Below are 11,079 nucleotides of genomic sequence, written 5' to 3'. Positions count from 1 at the left end.
ACATAATTAAATACATGTAGATATGTAGAGAAAATTAATACATTTCACTCACAATTTTTCTGTTAACTTGCTCATTTATTTAATTATGTGTGGATTTATTTATTCATTTATTTATCCTTTTATATGTGCATTTATGTATTTCTAATTTTGGCAGGTTTGGTCCTCCATACCTCTCAAGTCGGTTTTGTCTTGTTGTCTGTTGAGTTACTGAGACGTGTCTTATCTCTTCCTCATAATGCGCATGCGTGATCCAATCTGAGCCTTGCGAAAAGCTGTTAGATTCAGAACTCGACCGTCGTGTGCGGGACTCTGTTTCCATGATGTTGTCCTTGCCCAAGTGAAACGAAAAATACTTTTTGGAGTCTTGCTCAAGGGGAGAACATGCTTGCACGTTTCCTTGGTGACTCATCTCGACGAACAACGGATTTCAACCTGTGGATAGTGCATGTCGCGCGTCAGGAGATTACAGTGGGAGGCCAGTCCTCCAGCCTTAGTGATCCGGGACGCTCTCCTCTCTAGACTGCTGCGTGCTTGATTGTTTCCCGGCGTCGGTCTGTGGCGCGCTGTGTGGTCCAGTGTCTAGTTTATGAATGGCCCTGACATGGAGGAAATTCCGTTTCAGAAAGTCAAAACCCGGCGGAAGAAAAGCCATTGTCCACCAGGCGTCCCTCTGACTACCATCGCATGCGAGGATGAGTTCGACTGCAAGGAGCTGGAGTCTCTGTTCCAGAACTACAACCTAAAGCTGGAGCAGACGTCCACTCTTAAAGCCCTGGCAGTGCTCATCGTCATGGCATCGACGCTGGCGGTGGTGGAGTTGCTGTCCGGCCCCAATCTGACCATCTCCAAGGGGTCCCATCCGGTACACTGTATCGTATTCGTGTCCCTCTTCATTGTCACCAATGTCAAGTACCTTCAGGTGACCCAGCTCCAGCAGATCGTCAACCTGACCTTGCTCTTCGGCTTCACCTTCTCGTTCCTCTGCTGTCCCTTCTCCCTCGGCGCGGTGGGGCTGGAGCCCCCGACCAACCCGGAGCAGGGCATGTGGCAGCTCATGCTGGTTACATTCGTTGCCTACTCGCTCCTGCCGGTGCGGACTCTGTTAGCAGTAATGTTTGGAATAATGATTGCCATCTCTCATATAATTGTGACAGCCACCTCCGTGACAGTTGAGACGCAGAAATTATGGAGAACGGTAAGTAGTGGGTGCATGTAGGCTATACATAGTTAACCACCAGGCTAGGCTATTCGAAGCATGGATAATGGGGCTTTAATGTAGAACAGATAAGGGAAAAGCGAGAGGAAGCAATGAGCCTGTCAATATGAAGTTCAGCACCATCAAGTGGACAGCGACCGGCGGGGGTCACCGACTGGCGCGCGATTCACACAATGTCTGAGCACTGCTTGTCCGTCTGCTTTGCTTTTGAAAGACATACAAAGAGAACATTCTAAAATGAAATATGTTTCGGTTTTATATCTGTAATGCCCTAGATTTATGTAGAATAGAAACCTCAGTGAAATCAAGGCATGCAGTTTTTTATAACGAGCGCGTGCTGGATGTATGATATAGTAGAAAGTGCAACGCCTTGTGCGATAACGTGCGGCGAGGTGCTCCAGTAGTTCAATCTAAACACGGACTTCAATGACGTGTGGCTGATTGTGATCACAACTACAGACAGGAGAGCAGGGCCTGGAATTTAGGTTTACGAGTGTTTTAACGGTTCATCTTTCCTACAATGGCCGAACATGTAACATGCTTTTCCCAAAACACCACGCAGAGAGAATGGTCGCTAAGTGCGTTGTTGGAGCATGTGTCAATATCCTACTGATAAAATCAAAAGAAAGGGAGAGCTGCTCTCAAATAAGCTTTCTCCAATCAAATCTTCCATCATCATTAACATTATTTCACAATACCGACGACGGATCAGCTCATGTTACCATCTACGGCTGCAGATATTGAGGCGGCTTATTCCCACTCGGCACACAATGGTTGAATCAACGTTGTTTTAACGTCATTTCAATGAAATTACGTTGAACCGACGTCAAATTGACATCTGTGCCCAGCAATAAATCACCGATTTTAGGCTACACATCATATAATATATTGAGACTAATTACAGACAGTAACCTACAAGTATCAACATATAACTTAATTGATTGAACTTGAAATGTATTTCAATATGATTGAAATAGACCTATAGCCTACTGTTTAGGCTATGTTTTAATGCAGTCATCTCCGTTTTCATTTGAAGTGTATTTTTATACTTTTCTTGTTTGTATCAATTACAAAGACATTGGCAACTTTGTATTTGTAGTCAACTTTGTTCTGAAGTTATCGGCGGTCACAGAGAGACGGACGAACCATGTGATTCTATGTTTAGCAGCGACCTTTCTGTGTATAAAGTGACGCAGGAGGGCAAAAAACGACGCGAGTGGTCTGAGGCAGGCGTTAGATCACGAGTGTTTTCAAGAGCAACGTTAATAACGATGGCTTTGGGGAACTGCTCGGATATTTAACGATTCTCCTACGAAGGAAGGTTCTATCGATGAACTTAGCCTTAAGATGCTTTTGGGAAACCGGGCCCATGTCTGGTCAGTCAAAGTATAAGCAGGATTTCCGTGTTGACATTGCTTCAGATCTAGGCTAATAGTATCATGTTACTGAGGTAGGGGGGACATACAAATAGGCAATAGAGCTGTATCTGTCTCACACCATTGACTTCAAAATAGCCTACGTGACTGATTTGACTTGGGTCCGTGATGTGTGTGCCTAAATGATTGACACTCTTGATAAAGATGAGCAGTAATGACTGTAGGCCTATAAAATAAATAATTAAAATACTAAGCTACAGTATATTGTATGCAAAAAAATGGAAAATGATATGATTTATAAATCTCTAAGGTATCTGTTTTTAATTTTTAATAAGTTTGCAAATATTTCTAAAAACCTGTTTTCGCTTTGTCATTATGGGGTATTGTGTGTAGATTGATGAGGGGAAACAATTATTTCATCCATTTTAGAATAAGGCTGTAACGTAACAAAATGTGGGAAAAGGAAAAGGGTCTGAATACTTTTCGAATACTCTGTATATCTAATAATATTACCCAACCTCATATCATCCTATACTGCCAACAGAGTGGAAAAAAACAAACAGGACCACACAGAGAGACCAGAGAGAAAGTACTCAGACAGGATTCCCATACAGTGTGCCTCTGTTTCATAGGGAATATCTGGTCCATTTAGGCTGAAAGTACTTGATGCAGAACCAAAGTAGGCCGTGGTTGATGACCCCAACCAGATACTAGACAACCAGACAGTTAATAAAAGGTCAAGCAAACCCAGAGAACTTAATACCAAAAATATCTTCACAGTCTCAACAAGTTCTCTCTCTCTCTTGGTCTTGCTCTCGCTCGCTCTCTCTCTCTCTTTCTGTCATGGAGAGGTTTAGCCCTCAATCATATCAGCTCTAGTTTGCTTTCTTCCTTTAGCATGTGGCATATAATATCTTGCTTGTGTAGCCTATACGTGTGTCAGGAGGACGGTGTGTGAAGGACAGCGCTAGCAGTAGCAGAGTACAGCCTAGGAAGGGAAAGCTAATCCATTAAGCCTGGAGATTAGCTCAGTGGTATGACCGTAAAGGACCTGTGTTTCAACCAACCAACAACCACCAAACAAGCCTATAGGCCCCCTTCCCTTCAGGGTCACAGTGGGGCTATGTGTGGTGTAAACAAACCAATAATAACCAAACCTCAGTCAGAGAGAGAAGGACATACAATTATTATTTTCCCTCTCCTCCTTATCCACTACAGCATTGCTAAATTCTGTTATAAGAGTCCACCAATACACCAATCATGTTTGATCATGATATTTGAGTCTCGTCGTCTGCATTGCAGTCTCATGAGACAATTGATTTCTTGTGCCTTGGAGATCAGGTCAGATCCCAGCTTATGCCATTTGCTATTAATGTTGACAATATAAGCTTGTACTCATCAAATACAATCACACACCCTACAGTACAGTATAACTAATTAACTTATTGGATGCTGTTGCCTGTATTGTGTTGTCTAAATGAGCTGCTTGTTCTTACTAGTCTATCATTGATCTATAGTGTACAAAATATAAACGCAACATGCAACAATTTCTAAGATTTTTCTGATTTACAGTTCATAGAAGGAAACAGCCAATTGAAAATTAATTCATTAGGCCCTAATCTATGTATTTCACATGACTGGGCAGGGGCACAGCCATGGGTAGGCCTGGGAGGGCATACACCCACCCACTTGGGAGCCAGGTCCACTCACTGGGGAGCCAGGCCCAGCCAATCTGAATTCATTTTTCCCCACAAAGGGGCATTATTACAGACAGAAATCATCCTCAGCACTCCGCTCCCCATCCTCAGATGATCCTACAGGTAGAAGCCTGATGTGGAGGTATTGGGCTGGCATGGTTACACGTGATTTGCGGATGTGAGTAGGGCTGTGGCAGTCACAAAATTTCTTCAGCTGGGGATTTTCTAGCAAATAACTGTCGGTCTCAAGGTAATTGACCGTTAATTAAAATAAACACATTTAGCATCTCCTGGCTTCCACACAAAGCCTACACGCCACTGGTACTGACCTTTGGAACATCTACATTTTAAGAAGTTTAATAAATCCATGTAGTATAGCCTACACCTTCACAATATATCCCGTATTCATTTTAGACAGGTCTAAAAAAGCATGATATGAAGAAAATGTAGTCTATTTCAGATGAACAGAATAGCATACTCTGACTTGTCCGGATCATGCTATGCCATATGGCTGTGGGCTACACTAGTTCATTTAGCAGACAAGATTTGCTTAGAATTGCGTCGCATTATTTTATAGTATGAAGAATACAATTGAACATAGCTGAATAAAATAGAAAATATATTTTCTCCAAACAATTTGAGGGAGTGTGCACATGTGGCTACTCTGTGTTGAGCAGTTAACAAAGAAACAGGTACTCCTATATGCTTAATTTAGAGTTATTAATATAACTTTAGTTGTGATACAAACGTTGGGCTATATGTTTTTATTTTTAAAACATTCTAAGGCTGCATGATGAGACTAATGATGATTTGAAAAAAGTAGCTTGAAAGGCATGAACTCTGCTTTGTTTTTTTGCGCAGGCTGTACACACTACATCAGTTACTCATTCACAATTTGACAAGCACTTGATAATGCCTAGAATTTCACGGTGGCATCCCCTTTGTGTGGCCGTAATGCACCCTAGGCATAGTCAACGTAGTGTATATAAACCTCTGACCCACTGGAATTGTGATACAGTGAAATAATCTGTCTGTAAACAATTGTTGGAAAAATTACTTGTGTCATGCACAAAGTAGATGTCCAAACCGACTTTCCAAAACTATAGTTTGTTAACAGGAAATGTGTGGAGTGGTTGAAAAACAAGTTTTAATGACTCCAACCTAAGTGTATGTAAACTTCCAACTTCAACTGTATTACAGCAGACCTTGTAAACACCAGTGGTGAATCACCAATCAGGGTCTATAGATCAAAATTACTCCTGGTGAGGAAGGCAGGCTGACATACAGTGTGTATGTCTGTGTTTGGGTGTTAAAGGTCACATCTCCAGGCCCAGTCATGCTCAGCCACATGGAAAACACTCAGTTTACACATCAGGCTCTGTCTGTCTGTTGTTCTCTCCTACCTGACCTACACTCAGCTGGAAGCATAGCCCCTCTGTGCTTTTTCTCAAACACACACACACACACACACACACACACACACACACACACACACACACACACACACACACACACACACACACACACACACACAGATTGATTGCTTCCAAATGTGTATTGACAAGACAAAGCAAATACTTAATTTTTGGCTTCAAATTAATGGTTGTGAATGTGCATCTCTTTTCTCTTCCTCTATCTATACTATGCATCTGTCCGTCAATGTGTAATGTGTTTAGGCCAGGTGGTTTCTGATCCCTCAGCTTCACTTGGCACTCTATGCATTAAAGGGGCAATCAGCAGTTCAAAGAATACCAAAGCGGAGCACCCAGCCACTGATTTGGTAAAGAGCTGAGGAATGGGACTGGAAAATGTAACCACTGTAAAATTCATAGACAGAGCTATGGATGCAAGGACTGACCATCCATGAGATACAATTATACTTTTAACCATGTTTTGAGGCTATACAGTGTTTGTTTTCAATTACGTTGTTTACCAACAAAGGGGAAAACAAGCTTATTAGAAAATGGCAATAATTTGAAAACATATAGGTCCATTATCATTTATTTTATGTTTAACCTTTATTTAATAACTAGGCAAGTCAGTTAAGAAGAAATTCTTATTTACAATGACTGCCTACACCGGCCAAACCCTAACCAGAACCATGCTGGGCCAATTGTGCGCCGCCCTATGGGACTCCTGATCACAGCTGGTTGTGATACAGCCCGGGATCAAACCAGGGTCTGTAGTGACGCCTCTTGCACTGCGATGCAATGCCTTAGACCACTGCGCCACTCGGGAACCCATTTCTCCATACTTTATATCTTGTCGTAGATGTTTAAGAGTGGCCTGGAGTGTTTTTTTAACCCAAAATAATCATTTCCTATTAACATTACATTTTTTATTCAAACATCCCCTGGGCCAGATTGATTGGGTTCGGCCTGCCAGTCGTTCTGCTAACGGTAGTGAAACTACCTTCAACGTCCTTCAAACTTCACACAGAGACATAAATGGTACCCATGTGTTCATCTGACTCTGGGTAAGTACAAAAAGGGCTTAATTGCAAAAATGTCGCAATGTCCCTTTGAGATCAGAGTGACAAGTTAGGCTACAACGTATTGGTAGCAAACAGAGTGAGCAGTGGTGTGAATTAGAGGCACAAGCGCACAGCCACTTCTTCCTTATCATCCTACCACAGCGCAGTGGCGCGCGTCAGTAAGTCTATATTTCAGATGATGGCAACATAATGGCTTTTTAACACTCGGAGCGCTGGAATTCCATAACTACTAGAATGGCCATGACAGTCATTTTGACCGTTGATATTTCAATATTTCAATTTTGTAGATATTCCATAATAAATAGATAAACTAATTCATTTTTTAAAATGTTCAAATAGCTAACGGCCAACCCAGACCATACCTAAACTACAGTATATTGAAACAAATTTCACACATATAATAATAGATGTGGTCCAAAGACAAGATTAAATAGATACTGGTCTGATGGGTGACAAAATGATTAATTGCCAAATTGAGACTGATGACCAGCGCAGCATAAATTGTCAGCATCCACTGACAAAGAGCTGACCAAAAAACAGCTTTTCAAATCATCCTGCAGAGGTCCATGCAGGCAAGATGTTTTGATTGCTATACCCTATCGGAGAGAGCAGATTCTAAGCTTTCCAAATTCACCTAGTTTTGCCAAACAACTCTCAAAATGTCACAGAGTATGATATATATAACTTTTTCCTAGTATAACCACGGCTCCACTCTTCCTCTTGTGAGTACTGGTGGCAAACAGCAATTAATTGTATTCTGTTATATTCCTTTATATTCTTGCTGTAAAATACAGTATATGTGTTGACTGTGGTTGGGCAGGGAAATGAATACAAGCGTGTTATGTATGCTAAATTGACAAGTTGATTTCATTGGCCTGGCGAAGCCATATAGCCTCGGCAAATACTGTAAGTACCTATACATAAAACTCAAAACATGCTATTCTGTTCTTTTGAAATAAATTGTCTTAGTATCATGTTTAATATGACCTTCCTAAACTAAATATTAATAATTTCTCTTTGATTGTGGATATTACATTGATTTATTTGGCTGGCGGCTATTCTACTGTTTAATATGCATACGATCATTTTGACCGTCATGGTGCTTTGAGGTAGAAATGCCCCAAAAGTTTTGTATTTTATGATATTTATCTCAAAGGACTGCTAGATTGTTAAAAACAAATCATTTGGTAAAGTCAGAGACAGGTCGGTTCAAGGTTTTTATTGAAAGGAGGTTATTAAAATTCCAAAAATTCAAAACAATCAGATTGACATCTTGACAGTTGTGGTAATAAAAAAATCACCAAAAGTGACCTTCTCGTTCTACAAAAGAAATGTGCCAGTGTTTCCCCTAGGATTTTGGAAAAAGTTGCATCATGTATTTGGTATCTAAGACAGTCTTAACTTGAGAGCGTAGTCCTGTGTAGCTCAGTTGGTGTGAGAGCATGGGACTAGCAATACTGAAGTCACACGTTCAATTTCTGCAGGGATCCTAAGTCACTTTGGATAAAATACTATGAAGTGTATGCTAAGTGGCATTATGTTGTGTTTCTGCTTGCAGCTGGTGGCCAACACAGTGCTGTTTACCAGTGTCAACCTCTCTGGATTGTTTGTGCGCATCCTGACTGAGCGAGCACAGAGGAAGGCTTTCCTACAGGCACGCAACTGCATCGAGGAGAGGCTACGCATGGAGGATGAGAATGAGAAACAGGTATAAACACACACACACGCACAAATTCACACGGACACACAAGCATGCAGATACACAAACACACATTAACAGAAGGCATAAGGGTAAAATCAGGCTCCTATATTTCTCTCATATTATTTCTTTAAACACACTTGGTGACTCATTCACACTTTTTTTCAATTCTGTTTGTTCCACCACCTTTTATCTCTCACTTTTCTTATCTGCACCACCACCAACACTCTCTCCTCTCATATTCTCAAGTCTGATTGACTTTTAAGTATACCTCTCTTTCCTTCTCCTCGCGCTGTCCTTCTCTCTCTCTTTCTCACCCACCCACACAGGAGCGACTTCTGATGAGTTTGTTGCCCAGGAACGTGGCGATGGAGATGAAAGAAGACTTCCTGAAGCCTCCTGAAAGGATCTTCCACAAGATCTACATCCAACGCCACGACAACGTCAGGTAGGACACCCATCCAAACTCCAAAACTCCCAACCCAGCATCAGGGGTAGAAACTTGGCATTGGTTAGCTCCGATGATCATTTTAATGGAATGGCTGCGTTTTAGAATTCCCTGGAAGTCTCTTGCCGATAGCTTAAAATATGATGATTCTGCGCATGTGCAGGATTCTCTATTTTACATAACAGTGTCTGCTCTACTTGTTCGGCTGCCCAGATAACAAGTTACTTTGGCGAAGGGTGCTTGTTTAATTAGATCAAAGCTGAATGAATGTCTGCAAGATCACATTATCATAGTATTCTATATACAGTTGAAGTCGGAAGTTTACATACACTTTGGTTGGAGTCATTAAAACTAGTTTTTCAACCACTCCACAAATTTCTTGTTAACAAACTATAGTCGGTTAGAACATCTACTTTGTGCATGACACAAGTAATTTTTCCAGCAATTGTTTACAGACAGATTATGTTACTTATAATTCACTGTATCACAATTCCACTGGGTCAGAAGTTTACATACACTAAGTTGACTGTGCCTTTAAACAGCTTGGAAAATTCCAGAAATGATGTCATGGCTTTAGAAGCTTCTGATAGGCTAATTGACATGATTTGAGTCAATTGGAGGTGTACCTGTGGATGTGTTTCAAGGCCTACCTTCAAACTCAGTCCCGCTTTGCTTGACATCATGAGAAAATCAAAAGAAATCAGCCAAGACCTCAGAAAAAAATTGTAGATCTCCACAAGTCTGGTTCATCCTTGGGAGCAATTTCCAAACGCCGGAAGGTACCAGGTTCATCTGTACAAACAATAGTATGCAAGTATAAACACCATGGGACCACACAGCCGTCATATCGCTCAGGTAGAGACGCGTTCTGTCTCCTAGAGATGAACGTACTTTGGTGCGAAAGGTGCAAATCAATCCCAGAACAACAGCACAGGACCCTGTGAAGATGTTGGAGGAAACGGGTACAAAAGTATCTATATCCACAGTAAAACGAGTCCTATATCGACATAACTTGAAAGGCCGCTCAGCAAGGAAGAAGCCACTGCTCTAAAACCGCCATAAAAAAGCAAGACTACGGTTTGTAACTGCACATGGGGACAAAGATCGTACTTTTTGGAGAAATGTCCTCTGGTCTGATGAAACAAAAATAGAACTCTTTGGCTATAATGACCATCATTATGTTTGGAGGAAAAAAAGGTGATGCTTGCAAGCCGAAGAACACCATCCCAACCGTGAAGTACGGGGGTGGCAGCATCATGTTGTGGGGTGTTTTGCTGCTGGAGGGACTGGAAGGAAAATTATGTGGATATTTTGAAGCAACATCTCAAGACATCAGTCAGGAAGTTAAAGCTTGGTCGCAAATGGGTCTTCCAAAAGGACAATGACCCAAAGCATACTTCTAAAGTTGTGTCAAAATGGCTGAAGGACAACAAAGTCATGGTATTGGAGTGGCCATCACAAAGCCCTGACCTCAATCCTATAGTAAATTTGTGGGTAGAGCTGAAAAGCGTGTGCAAGCAAGGAGGCCTACAAACCTGACTCAGTTACACCAGCTCTGTCAGGAGGAATGGGCCAAAATTCACCCAACTTATTGTTGGAAGCTTGTGGAAGGCTACCGGAAACATTTGACCCAAGTTAAACAATTTAAAGGCAATGCTACCAAATACTAATTGAGTGTGTGTAAACTTTTGACCCACTGGGAATGTGATGAAAGAAATAAAAGCTGAAATAAATCATTCTCTCTGCTATTATTCTGACATTTCACATTCTTAAAATAAAGTGGTGATCCTAATTGACCTAAGACAGGGAATTTTTACTAGGAATATATGTCAGAAATTGTGAAAAACTGAGTTTAAATGTTTTTGGCTAAGGTGTATGTAAACTTCCGACTTCAACTGTAACTAGAGTTTGGCATATTACTTGAAAATGTGATTACAGTGATTTAAGGTAACCCGTAACGTTATTTCAATTTACATAATATGTACATAAACTTTTCAATTTACATTAGCAACGGAATGTCATGTGCCGAGAGAGGGTTCGGGGGCTTGGCAAAGGATATTCTTGCTATGCAGCTGAAATGTACCATATACAGTGCATTCGGAAAGTTTTCAGACCCCTTGACTTTTTCCACATTTTGTTAAATTACATA

The 11,079-nt window shown here is 41.2% G+C and overlaps 1 protein-coding gene across 3 annotated transcripts in view; it reads left to right on the top strand.

Annotated features, from left to right (window-relative positions):
• Positions 1-222: 222 nt before the first annotated feature.
• The window catches only part of LOC129823634 (adenylate cyclase type 1-like), a 71,038-nt gene continuing 60,181 nt past the window's right edge, over positions 223-11,079 (top strand). For 2 of the 3 annotated variants that reach the window (XM_055882491.1, XM_055882490.1), the window contains exons 1-3: positions 225-1,195; positions 8,342-8,491; positions 8,812-8,930. In XM_055882491.1, coding sequence (XP_055738466.1) covers positions 587-1,195; positions 8,342-8,491; positions 8,812-8,930 — 878 coding nt within the window. In that variant the 5' untranslated portion in view covers positions 225-586. Of the gene's footprint in view, positions 1,196-8,341; positions 8,492-8,811; positions 8,931-11,079 lie in introns of all 3 variants that reach the window. The other variant, XM_055882493.1, reaches the window with a different exon arrangement.

This window comes from Salvelinus fontinalis, chromosome 26, assembly GCF_029448725.1.
Source record: "Salvelinus fontinalis isolate EN_2023a chromosome 26, ASM2944872v1, whole genome shotgun sequence".
NCBI lineage: Eukaryota > Metazoa > Chordata > Actinopteri > Salmoniformes > Salmonidae > Salvelinus > Salvelinus fontinalis.
Note: the sequence above shows the minus strand (reverse complement) of the source record. Positions and strands in the feature narration are given on the sequence as shown.